Below are 13,899 nucleotides of genomic sequence, written 5' to 3' on the forward strand. Positions count from 1 at the left end.
TCATGACTGATGCGTACCTCAGATCCATTCACCTGCCTTCACTTTACGTCTTTCAATACACTCACCGAACAATCATTTATCAACCTTCATCTTCAGAGCTTCCAATAATCCACCGTCCACAGTTCTTGCAGACTCCGCACGGAAAGGATGGAATTGAATTGAACCCGGGTCCTTAGCATCTGTGAGGCACCAGCACTAAACACTGTGCCACCGTACCGCCCCAATCATCAAATCGTGCCAACAATTTAAACAGGTGACCCCACACCCTTTTATATACGAGGAGTATAAGTCAAGGTTATGCCACGTATATGAAACCAAAATTCTGCAGATGATGAAATAATGACATAAACAGGAAGTGCTCCAAATACTCAGCAGGTCTGGCAGTGTATGTGGAGAGGGAAGTAGGTTTTTGTCCCACAGATACTGTCTGAACTGCTGAGTAATTCCAGCTTTTTCTATTTTTATCAATGCCACTTGTTCTTAAGGATTCTGAAACCATCCAGGACACTCGATCAGCGCTCCACCCACCAGCTTAAAACACCTAATCCCCCTACTGCTGCCACACATGATATCAGTGTGTCCCATTTACAGTGTGCACTGCAGCAAGTTGTCAAGGCTCCTTTGACAGTGCCTTCAAACCCAGGAGAGTGGCACGGTGGCACAGTGTTAGCACTGCTGCCTCACTGCGCCAGGGACCTGGGTTCGATTCCCGGCTTGGGTTACTGTCTGTGCGGCTCTGTACATTCTCCTTGTGTCTGCGTGGGTTTCCTCCGGGTGCTCCGGTTCCCTCCCACAGTCCAAAAGACCTGCTGGTTAAGTGCACTGGCCGTGCTAAATCCTCCCTCAGTGTACCTGAACAGGCACTGGAGTGCGGCAACTAGGGGATTTTCACAGTAACTTCATTGCGGTGTTAATGTAAGACTACTTGTGACACTAATAAATAAACTTCAAACTTAAACCCAGGAGGACAAGGTCAGCAGATGCATGGGAGCACCACCATCTACAAAGCTCCCATCCAAATCAGACATCATCTTGGCTTGGAGCTATACTGCCGTCCCATCACTGTCATTGGGTCAAACCCCCTCATCTCTCTCCACTTCCCTTGAGTGCACCAATATAGAAAGTAGAAGCAGGAGTAGGCCATTTGGCCCTTCGAGCCTGCTCCACCATTCATTTTGATCACGGCTGATCATTGAATTCAATATCCTGATCCCCCCCACTTCCTCTAAAGGGATCCCTTGATCCCTTTAGCCCCAGGAGCTATATCTAATTTCTTCTTCAAATCGTGCAACGTTTTGGCCTCAACTATTTCCTGTGGTAATGAATTCCACACATTCACCACCCTCTGGCTGAAGAAATTTCTCCTCAACTCAGTCCTAAAAGGTTTACCCCTTATCCTCAAACTATGGCCTCCAGCTCTGGACACCCCCACCATCGGGAACATTCATAGAATCATAAAATTATACAATCCCTACTGTACAGAAGGAAGCCATTTGGCCCACCGAGTCTGTACTGACCACAATTCCACCCAGGTCCTATTCCTGCAATCTCACATATTTTCCCTGCTAATCCCACTGATGCTAGGGTCAATTTAGCATGGCCAATCCACCCAACCTGCACACTTTGGGAGTGTGGGAGGAAACCGGAGCACCCGGAGGAAACCCATGCAGACATGGGGAGAACATGCAAACAGATGCACACAGACAGTGTGGAGTTTGAACCTTCTTTCTGAATCCACCTTGTCTAATCCTGTTAGAATTTTATAAGCTGGTGTGAGAGATTGCCTCTCCTTCTTCTAAACTCCAATGAATATAATCCTAACCGACTTAGTCTCTCCTCGTACGGCAGACCTGCCGTCCCAGGGACCGGCCTGGCAAAAGTTGAACAGTCTAACAAGCTGGCTCACCACCACCTTCTCAAGGACGATTCGAGATGGGAAAACAAGAACAAATATTTGGAGGCTATTTTGAGGCTCGCTAAAATGAAAAATCAATGGATCAAATAAAGAGAGTTCTAGGGAAAAAATAAGGTCTTCACTCCGAAGAACTCCAAAAATGTGAACTAACCTGAACCAAAGTACCATAAATGGAGCTTTTTTGATCCTAATTTAATGAGAAAGGCACTGTGGATAAATCTGTACAATTGCAGAGCCCGATTTACAACACGCAAAACCAGCGGCAAATTAAGCAAGGTCTATTTACAGAGTCTATTTGACGTGACCTCCACAAACGACAGTAACAGAACTCACAGACAAAACTGCAGCAACTTTCCCAGACAGAAAAAAAACAAGGTGATTTCTTCAGTGGAGGACAGTTACATCAAAGAAATTATGTGTGTAGAATCCATCCTAGTTAACTGCAGAGTTTTTTTTACTCATTCTGGGACATGGGCGTCACTAGCTGGGCCAACATTTATTGCCCATCGCTCGTTGCCTGAGGGCAGTTGAGAGTCAACCACTTTACCTTGGGCTTCAGGGTCACACGTAGGCTAGACCAGGTAAAGGTGGCAGTTATCATCGAGTCATAGAATCCCTGCAGTGCAGATAGAGGCCATTTGGCCCATCGAGTCTGCGCCGACCACAATCCCACTGAGGCCCTATTCCCATAACCCCGCAAATTTAATCTGCTAATCTGCCTGGCACTAGGGTCAATTTAGCACGGCCAATCAACCTAACCTGTATATCACAGAATCCTTACAGTGAAGAAGGAGGCCATTCGACCCATCGAGTCTGCACTGGCCACAATCCTATTCAGGCCCTATTCCTGTAACCCCACATATTTACCCTTCTAATCCTCCTGGCACTAGGATCAATTTAGCATGACCAATCAACCTAGCCCGCACATCTTTGGACTTTGTGGGAGGAAACCAGAGCACCTGGAGGAAACCCACGCAGACACGGAGAGAACATGCAAACTCCACACAGACAGTGACCCGAGGCCTGAATTGAACCCAGGTCCCTGGCGCTGTGAGGCAGCAGTGCTAACCACTGTGCCACTGTGACTCTGGAGTCACATGTGGGCCAGACCAGGTAAGGACAGCAGATCTCCTTCCCTAAAGGACATTAGTGAACCCGATGGGATTTTCCCACAATCAACAATGGTTTCATGGTCATCTGTAGATTCTTAATATCAGATAATTTTTACCGAATTCAAATTCTGCAGTGGCAGGATTCGAACCCAGGTCCCAGATTTAGCTGGGATTCTGGATAAATAATCTAGCGATAATACATTGCCTCCCCCATTGATTGGCATGAGGGTTACCCAATCATCTGCTGTCTGTCCAGGAATAGTGGTGTCACTTAGTGCCACCATTATTCTAAGACACATTGGACTCAACAGCTGAGATTGTTTTCCAAAGTACAGATAAAAGAGTGCGCTCGGGATGGGGGGGGGTACGTGTTGTGTAAATAGTACCATTTTGCGAGACAGAGGGAAGGATCCTTTGCATTAATCTCATTCATAAGCTGAAACGGTTCCAGAGTCAAAAGGTATTTAGTCACACTCCAATGAGTCTCATTCAAATTAACCAAATTTCCATTTCACTCACTAATGCTTATCTTCCTGTTTAGATTTGTCCTAAAGGGTTTAGAATTTTACAAGAATTGAAACGGGAGATTCTTAGAACCTGACCCACAGCGGTGGAAAACAGAAACGCAAAGGGGGGATTTGTCAAATTACTGGCATTCGGGGCTACCAATTGTTTCAATCTCAGTGTATGTTGGAGAAATAGAACAGCTCATCTGAGTGATTATAACCCATGAAAGGAATGATGCCATTGATTTTCTGATTGAGAACAAAAATGTCTGCGGTGAAAGGTTATGGGGATATGGCCTGGGCGGGATTGTGGTCGGTGCAGACTCGATGGGCCGAATGGCCTCCTTTGTACCATAGGGATTCCACGATAAGCTGGTTAGGTTGATTCCAGGGATGGCGGGACTGATGTATGAGGAGAGGTTAGGATTCTTTTTGCTAGAGTTCAGACGAATGTGGCGAGGGGCTCTTGTAGAGACTTATAAAATTCTAACAGGACCAGACAGGTAAGCTGCAGGGAGGATGTTCCTGATGGGTGGGGGGAGTCCAGAACCAGGGGTCACAGTCTGAGGATTCGGGGTAGACCATTTAGGACATTTCTTCACCCAAAGAGGGGTGAGCCTGTGGAGTTCATTACCACAGGAAGTAGTTGATGCCAAAACATTGAAGGTATTCAAGAGGTGGCTGGATATAGCACTTGGGGTGAATGGGATCAAAGGTTATGGGGAAAAAAGCAGGATTTGTCTGTTGAGTTGGACAATCAGCCATGATCGTGATGAATGGGGGAGTAGGCTCGAAGGGCCAAATGGCCTCCTCCTGCTCCTATATTCTATGTTTCTCTACCAAGATCGTATCAGTTTGATCATATCAGAGGCAAGTTGATGGAGTCGTAGGTAAAGGCAAGATACCCACAGATGCTGGAATCTGAAACAAAAACAGAAAAATGTTGGAAAAGCTCAGCAGGTCTGACAGCATCAGTGGAGAGAGAATCGAGCAAAAGAGAGGAGAGCTCTACTCTCTCCCCACAGATGCTGTCAGATCTGCCGAGATTTTCCAGCATTTTTCTGTAACTGGGATCATAGAATCCTCACAGTGCTGAAGGAGGCCATTCGGCCCATCAAGCCTGCACTGGCAGCAATCCCACTGAGGCCCTATCCCCATAACCCCATGTATTTACACTGCTAATCCCCCTGACATTAAAGGGCAATTTAGCATGGCCAATCCACCAAACCCGCGTATCTTTGGAGTGTGGGAGGAAACCGGAGCACCCGGAGGAAACCCACGCAGACACAAGGAGAATGTGCAAACTCCGCACTGACCTAAGACAGGAATTGAACCCAGGTCCCTAGAGCTATGAGGCAGCAGTGCTAATCACTGTGCCACCCTGAATGTTTGCACAGTGAACAAATTGAGGCACCACCATTCCTGCCATCCCCCCATACCCCATCTCCAACACACCCTCAACGGACCTTCAGTCATCCCAACTGTAAGTAAAGGGCATCATGAGGGTGGCACAGTACTTAGCTTTGGTGCCTGATGATGCCAGAGACCTGGGTTCAATTCCGGCTTGGGTCAGTGTCACGGAGTTTGTACATTCTCCCCATGTCTGCATGGGTTTCCTGCGGGTGCTCCGGTTTCCTCCTACACTCCAAATATGTAGGTTCTTTAGCCGTGCTAAATTGACCCTAGCATCGGGGGATTAACAAGGTAAAAATGTGGGGTTACGGGAATAGGGCTTGGGTGGGGTGCTGGCTCGATGGGCCGAATGTCCTCCTTCTGCACTATAAGGATGAAATTTGGCATGCTCAGAAATTAGATCAAAAGTATTTCTACCGTTGGCATTCTAGGTAGTGTGCAGAATCCTTATGGGGCATTGTAATTTGAGTAAAAACATACAATACCGGGTCAAACAAGCAAGAGAATTCTGGCCATCAGAAGTTCCATTTGAGGAAAGTTTGATTCCGGTTTGCTTAAAGGAATGCTTTGGGATTATGACGTGAAAAAATGGAGTCAAAGGACAAGAGGTGTGGAACTTTTAATTTAAACTCAGTAAAATGCTAAATAAACTCCATGTGAATTGGAAATGATAGGTTTTAGTATCCTCCAGACATAAGGCACGTAACATAAAGGCAATGGGGTGAGGTATTTTATGGAGACCTTATCAGTTCTCATTAAAAGAGCAGGACACCACTGGCTGTCAATCTTGGGGATCTTGCTTCAAATCCAAACATCACCGATGGGATAAAAAGAAGTCTTAGCTCTCTGCTGGCTGTTCCCTGTGAAATGCGCTTACGTGAGTCTTAATCTGGTTGCAAGTGGGAATGGCTTTAATTCGATGATAAGTTAACAATCTCATTGGATGGCGTGGGAGATGGGGGTGTGCCAGGCTAATGGGGAAGTGCTGTAAAGGATACTCCCCCTGACACTGGGGCTGCGGAATTTTACTTGGCAGCCAACCATCAAAGATTTGCAGGTTAGGTTGATTGGTCGTGCTAAATTGACCCTTGTGTCAGTGGGTTTACCAGGGTAAATATGTGGGATTGGGCCTGTGGGATTGTGGTCAGTGCAGACCCGATGCAGCGTAGGGATTCTACGATCAAACCCAAGATAAGGAGGAATTTCTTCAGACAGAAGGTGGCCAATCTGTGGAATCCATTTCAAAGAACAAAGAACAATACAGCACAGGATCAGGCCCTTCAGCCCTCCAAGCCTGCACCGATCATGTGTTCCTAACTATCCGTTTGTATCCCTCTATTCCCAGTCTGTTCATGTGCCTATCTAGATAAGTCTTAAATGATGCTAGCAGTCTGCCTCAACCACCTTGCTTGGTAGTGGATTCCCGGCCCCCACGACGCTCTGTGTAAAATACATCCCCCGCATATCTCTATGAACCTCACACCCCCCACACCCCCCTTACCTTGAAATTGTGACCCCTTGTGTTTGTCATTTCCAACCTGGGAAAAGGCTTCCAACTCTTCACCCTATCTATGCCCTTCATAATTTTATACACCTCTATTAGGCCACCCCTCAACCTCCCTCTTTCCAGGGAGAACAACCCTAGTTTACTCAATCTCACCTCATTGCTAATACCAGGCAACATCCTGGTAAACCTTTTCTGCATTCTCTCCAAAGCCTCCAAGTCCTTTTGGTAGTGTGGCAACCAGAACTGTACGCAGTATTCCAAATGCAGCCTTATCAACATTCTATATAACTGCAACATCATATGCCAACGTTTATACTCTATGCCCCGTCCAATAAAGGCAAGCATGCCATATGCCTTCTTCACCACCTTTTTCCACCTGTGTTGCCACCTTTAAGAATCTGTGGACTTGCACACCCAGATCCCTCCGTGTGTCTATACTCCTGATGGTTCTGCCATTTATTGTATAGCTCCTCCCTGCATTAGATCTACCAAAATGCATCACTTTGCATTTATCTGGATTAAATTCCATCTGCCATTTCTCCACCCAATTTTCCAGCCTATCTATACCCTGCTGTATTCTCTGACAATGTTCATCACTATATATTTCATAGAGTCATAGAGGTTTACAGCAAGGAAACAGGCCCTTCGGCCCAACTTGTACATGTCATCCTTTTTTTTAAGCACTAAGCTAGTCCCAATTGCCGGTGTTTGACCCATATCCCTCTATACCCATTTTACCCCGTAACTGTCTAAATGCTTCTTAAAAGGCAGAAGGTTATACAGGCCGAGTCACTGAGTGTATTTAAGACAGAGACAGATGGTTTCTTAATTGGTAAGGAGATCGAAGGATGCGGGGAAAAGGCGGGAGAATGGGGTTGAGAAACTCATCAGCCATTATTGACTGGTGGAGCAGACTCAATGAGCCAAATTTTGGTCTTTGCAGCTAAAAACTAGACGCTGAAAATGGAAACTGTCCCAATTCTCAGCATTAACCTCCCTCACTTTGATGAATGCATAATACCCAAATGAAACAGGGTGGCACAGTGGTTAGCACTGCTGCCTCACAGCGCCAGGAACCCGGGTTCGATTCCCAGCTTGGGTATGCATGGAGACTGCACATTCTCCCTGTGTCTGCGTGGGTTTTCTCCGGGTTCTCTGGTTTTCTCCCACAGTCCAAACTGGTTAGCTGCATTGGCAGTGCTAAATTCTCCCTCAGTGTACCCTGAACAGGCACTAGAGTGTGGCGACCAGGGGATTTTCACAGTAATTTCATTGCAATGTTATTGTAATCCTACTTGTGACACTGATAAATAAACTTAAAAACAGTGAATCACGAGACAAATGTTACATGTATACAGCGGTACAGGAAAATAACACACACAGCTATATTAATATCACAGGAAATTGGGAGTTGGTTTAGCTCAGATGGCTGGTTTGTGATGTAGAGTGATGCCAACAGCACGAGTTCAATTCCCGTGCTGGCTGAGGTTATTCATGAGAGCCAACCACCTTCTCAATTTTGCCCCTTGCCCGAGGTGTGGTGATCCTCAGGTTAAAATCATCACCCTTCTTCCCCTCAAGGGACAGTTTGCCTTAGCCTCCCATCCATTGACTCCGTCTACACTTCCCGCTCCCTTGGAAAAGCAGCCAGCATAATCAAGGACCCCACACACACCAGATAGGTGTGGAGACTAGGGGATTTTCACAGTAACTTCATTGCAGTGTTAATGTAAGCCTACTAACAATTAAACTTTAAAACACGCTGCTTTTCACCTTCTTCCATTGGGAAAAAGATACAAAAGTCTGGGATCACGTACCAACTGACTGAAGAACAGCTTCTTCCCTGCTGCCATCAGGCTTTTGAACGGACTTACCATATATTACGTTGATCTTTCTCAGCACCTTAGCTATGCTAACACTACATTCTACACCCTCTCATTTCCTTCTCTATGAATGGTATGCTTTTGTCTGCACAACATGCAAGAAACAATACTTTCACTGTATCCCAATACATGGGACATATCAAATCAAATCTGGCTCTGTGGTGACTTTACCAAGGAGCATCATGTGCCTTCACTACACTCGCTACCTGCCAGTTTATTGCAAACATAGTTTCATTGCTTATCATCCAACTGCCCACATTCACATACAGATAGCCTAAGGCATCTGATCTCTCACAAGGACCTTCTTACCTGTTAACAGCAGAGAATTTGGAAGAGACCAGCCATCTGCAAAAAAGTCACACATATAAACTGCATTGTATCTACATAACTGATACGTTATACACCAATAAGATCATCAGATAATTATGGATGAGGAACACCATTCAGTCCATTTCAATGCATCCATCCACAAATGACCCCCAAACAGCAACAACTTTATACTCATCTATCCATCGCCTTTAAGGTAACAAAATGGCCCAAGGTACTTTACAGAAGAGGTACGAAGCAAACTATAACACGGAGCCATATTTTGGGTCAGTTGGCTTAAAGGGGGGCAGTGAGCGAGAGCGATGGAGAGGTGTAAGGGAGACAAAACCAGAGCCCAGGGTCTAAACAACTAAAGACAAGGCTATTGAGAATAGGGCGATTGGAATTGGGGGAAAAGATGAAATTTAATTGGCTGCCTGTCACCCTCCAATATCTTTTACAGCCATAAAGACCATAAGGCATAGGAGCAAAATTAGGCCACTCGGCCCATCGAGTCTACTCCACCATTCATCATTCATCATGGTTGATATTTTTCTCATCCCCATTCTCTTGCCTTATTCATAACTCCTAATCCCCTTATTAATCAACAACCTACCTATCTCTGTCTTAAAGACACTCAAGGGCATCCATCTCCCAGCTCGCATCCAGAAGGCTGGTCAAATCCAATCGATGTTATCGGTGGCTCAGTGGTTAGCACTGCTGCCGATGGCATTAGGGACCCAGGTTCAATTCCCGGCTTGGGTCTAGTGAAGTTTGCATATTCTCCCCATGTCGGCATGGGTGTGCTCCGGTTGCCTCCCACAATCCAAAAATGTGCAGATTAGATGGATTGGTCATGCTAAATTGCCCCTTAATGTCAGGGTTATTACCTAAGTTTTTAAAGTTTAAGTCTATTTACTAGTGACACAAATAGGCTTACATTAATACTGCAATGAAGTAACTGTGAAAATCCCCTATCACCACACTCCGGCGCATGTTCGGGTACACTGGAGAATTTAGCATGGCCATTACACCTAAACAGCATGTCTTTTAGACTGTGGGAGGAAGCTGGAGCCCCATGCAGACATGGGGAGAACATGCGGAGAGTGACCCAAGCCAGGAATTGAACCTGGGTCCCTGGCTCTGTGAGGCAACAATGCTAACCACTGTGCCACCATGCCACCCGGTGGGTAAATTTAGCTGGATAAATACATAGGGTTACGGGGAGAGGGCCTGAGTGGGATGGTTGTCTGTGCAAGTGGGCTGAATGGCCTCCTTCTTTACTGTAATGTTTTATGATTCTATGATCTGGAGTAACATAGTCCGACCTCAGAATTACTAGCCCAGTAACACAAGTACTATACAACTCACCTTAATGCTCACATTTCTGTCAACTCATTCTGTTCAACTACTTCAAGATTATTTCTTAGCTATAGCTACACATTGTATTCTGGTCCATTATTCTCCCTTGCCTGAAGATGCTATACCTCGCTGAGTTCGAGTCCTCGGAGTGGGAGTATGAACTTTGGTACCTCAGTTTTCACATGTCCAGGAAAAAAAATGGAATCATGGCCCAGCCTATCCTCAAATGATGCCCTATGTGGGGAGACTGTAGTGCGCTGGCTCTGTCAATGGTCTATAATCACAGGATCCCTACATTAGAGAAAGAGGCCATTCGGCCCACTGAGCCTGCACTGACAACAATCCCATCCAGTCACATTTCCCATAACACCCATGTGTTTGCCCAACTAATCCTCTTGACACAAAGGGGCAATTTAGCATGGCCAATCCATCTACTGCACATCTTTGGACACTAAGGGGCAATTTAGCATGGCCAATCCACCTAACCTGCACATCTTTGGACACTAAGGGGCAATTTAGCATGGCCAATCCACCTAACCTGCACATCTTTGGACACTAAGGGGCAATTTAGCATGGCCAATCCACCTAACCTGCACATCTTTGGACACGAAGGGGCAATTTATCATAGTAAATCCAACTAACCCTAAACTAGACATCTTTGCACTGTGGGAAGAAACCGGAATACCCAGGTAGAATGTGCAGACTCCACACAGACAGTCACCCGAGGCTGGAATTGAACTTGGGACCTTGGCGGTGTGAGGCAGTAGTACTAACAACTATGCCACCATGCTGCCTGCAAGGAGATGCCAACTTGGTTGGGAAAGATCTGGCAACTGAAGATAAATAGGCACCTAAACCCTCATGGGCAAAGGGAATAAAATGATGGCGTGTCGCTACCGAGTTTGTCTGAGCCGCTGTTATCTAATTTCTAATATTCCTAAAGCTCCTCCAAAAACAGGATACTTTGGACAAAAGAAAATGCGTAACAGAGAAAGGGCGGTCACACCTCAGTCTATGCGTACAATAAAGGGATTATCCTACGGTTGGTATAAGGTGACACTGTCACCTCATTCCATTTATACAATAAAGTGACAGTATTATCCAATGTTGCAAATACTGTCCTGCTCACATCTCATTCCACGCACATAATGACAGGATTATTCAGAGGTATGATTACAATGCAACACAATGGGCCAGATGTTTCTTAATTTGCATATAAACAGACTCTAGACCTCTAAGATTTTTTTTGTTGTAATAGGTTCTTTTTATTCTGTGAAGAATGTAGCCCTGCATGTTAACCTCGCTGCTGCCAGCATGGCCCAGGAAACTATTATCACTCAGTACCAGCCGTTCCCTTTTAAAGTAACATGGTGACATGTAAGATTAGAGCGAGAAATCCAATAGGAATCGATTTATTCCTGAAAAAGAAACATGCTGCTGAATCTTTTCATCTTGCACTCACCAGGACAGACCAAATTTCAAAGCGGGCAATAATTAATGCCGCATGATAACGGGGTGCTGATTGGCGAGGAGATGGATTCTGATTGGTCAGGGTATTGCCATGGAGATGTGCCGGGGAACTACTTAGGCACAGACGGAGAGAGATACCTTGCTCTACTCACTGCCTTCACACCCTCTATCCACAGTACATTTTAGTACAGGGCAGCACGGTGGCACAGCGGTTGGCACTGCTGCCTCACAGCACCAGAGACCTACCTGGGTTCAATTCCAGCCTTGGGTGACTATGTGGAGTTTGCACATCCCCCCCACCTCCGTGTCAATATGAGTTTCCTCTAGGTGCTCCTATAGTCCAAAGATGTGCAGGTTAGGTGGAATGCCGTGCTAAATTGACCCTAGTATCAGGGGATTAGAAGGGTAAATAGGTGGGGTTATGGGAATAGGGCCTAGGTGGGATTGTGGTCGGTGCAGACTGAATGGCCTCCTTTTGCACTGTAGGGATTCTATGATTCTACTGTCCCCCATGCTTTTGTTTTTCAAAATGATGCAATGCCATTGACACATGTTCCTTTTTTTTGCAGAGTGCAGGTCCATGCATATGAATATATGTAGCTTCTGGCATACGTGAGTCATAGTACAAGCCCAGCTGGTCATCTTAATTTAGCTGCAAATTTCATTCTTTAAACACCCTTTCAACAAGAGCTGCCCAATCATGAGATTACTTTTAACATCTATCACATGTATTGTCACTCAGAAGACGAAGGAAATATGGCGTGTCCGCTACGACTCTCAAAAACCTTTACAGATGCACCATAGAAAGCATTCTTTCTGGTTGTATCACAGCTTGGTATGGATCCCTGCTCTGCCCAAGACCACAAGAAACTACAAAGGGTCATGAACGCAGCCCAGTCCATCAAGCAAACCAGCCTCCAATCCATCAACTCCACCTTTTCTTCCCACTGCCTCGGAAAAGCAACCAGCATAATCAAGGACCCCCCATGCACCCGGACATTCTCTCTTCCACCTTCTTCCGTTGGGAAAAAGGTACAAAAGTCTGAGGTCATGCATCAACCAACTGAAGAACAGCTTCTTCCCTGCTGCTGTCAGACTTTTGAATGGATTTGCTTTGCATTAAGTTGTTTTTTCTCTACACCCTAAGCTATGATTGGAACACTACATTCTGCACTCTCTCCTTTCCTTCTCTGTGAACGGTATGCTTTGTCTGTATAGCGCGCAAGAAACAATACGATTCACTAATTCACGTGCCAATAATAAATCAAACCAAATCAAATCAAATCAAACGGTCAATAGTGTGTGCTGAGCTTTGCTACCATGGTCTAGTTGAATACAGCCAGTACTCTGCTGAAATAGTTACATGGCAGCAATCCTTCACATCTCAAACACTTTGAGAACAAACAAGAGACCCAGGAAGGGTTCAAGGGAAAAGTTTCTCAGGTAGAACTGGGTGATATCAGTTTAAAGCTTATTTATCAGTGTCACAAGTAGGGTTCCATTCACACTGCAATGAAGTTACTGTGAAAATCCCCTAGCTGCCACACTCCAGTGCCAATTTGGGTACGCTGAGGGAGAATTTAGCACGGCCGATGCACCCTAACCAGCACGTCTTTCAGACTGTGGGAGGAATCCGGAGCACCCGGAAGAAACCCACGCAGATCTGGAGAGAACATTCAGACAGTGACCCAAGCTGGGAATTGAAGCAAGATCCTTGGCGCTTTGAGGTAACAGCATGTTGCTCAATTTAGCATGGCCAATCCATCTAACCTGCACATCTTTGTGTACTGAGGGAGCATTTAGCATGGCCAGTGCACCTAAGCAGGACATCTTTCGGGCTGTGGGTGTAAACTGGAGCACCCAGAGGAAACACACGCAGACACGGGGAGAAGACATGCAGTCTCCGCACAGACAGGGACCCAAGCTGGGAATCAAACTTGGATCCCTGGCACGGTCAGGAAGCAGTGCTAACCACTGTGCCAGGACAAACAACTCTTACTGAGAAAAGTAGGGAGCTGCGAGAATGGGTGGAGGTGGGCATTGCCAGAGCTCTGAAGGTAAGGGTAGATTCATAACCGGGGATGTAAGAGGGTGGAAATGGGAGGAGAGCGATTACTTGGCACGTTTGAGATTTAAAGGCCTGAACTGAGTGAAACATAACATCCGTGAGCACACAATCTGGGGCTAGGGGCAATGGGCTCAACATCGCACAATAAGGGCCAGTTGGTCATTCTGATGTCAGTGTATATGTAGAATCTGCAAAGTTCTTGGGTGATATAGTCAAGGGGTAGAATCAAGGATAAATTTTAACCATTGCCCACTATGTACCACTCTTTGCATCTCTATTACCAGCCAGTCATAGAATCCTACAATGCAAAAGATCATTCGGCCCATCGAGTCTGCACCAACTCTAACTAGTCACCCC

The 13,899-nt window shown here is 45.9% G+C and overlaps 1 protein-coding gene across 4 annotated transcripts in view; it reads right to left on the reverse strand.

The window, feature by feature from the left end:
* celf6 (CUGBP Elav-like family member 6) overlaps positions 1 to 13,899 on the reverse strand; it is a 691,837-nt gene that overhangs the window by 90,331 nt on the left and 587,607 nt on the right. For 2 of the 4 annotated variants that reach the window (XM_080216158.1, XM_080216155.1), the window contains exon 4: positions 8,646 to 8,681. The exons of the other annotated variants lie outside the window; for them this stretch is intronic. In XM_080216158.1, the coding sequence (XP_080072284.1) occupies positions 8,646 to 8,681 (36 nt within the window). The remainder of the gene's footprint in view (positions 1 to 8,645; positions 8,682 to 13,899) is intronic. 4 annotated transcript variants of the gene reach the window in all.

The sequence above is a fragment of the Carcharhinus amblyrhynchos genome, chromosome 32, assembly GCF_965287045.1.
Source record: "Carcharhinus amblyrhynchos chromosome 32, sCarAmb.v2.hapA, whole genome shotgun sequence".
In the NCBI taxonomy this organism is placed as follows: Eukaryota; Metazoa; Chordata; class Chondrichthyes; order Carcharhiniformes; family Carcharhinidae; genus Carcharhinus; species Carcharhinus amblyrhynchos.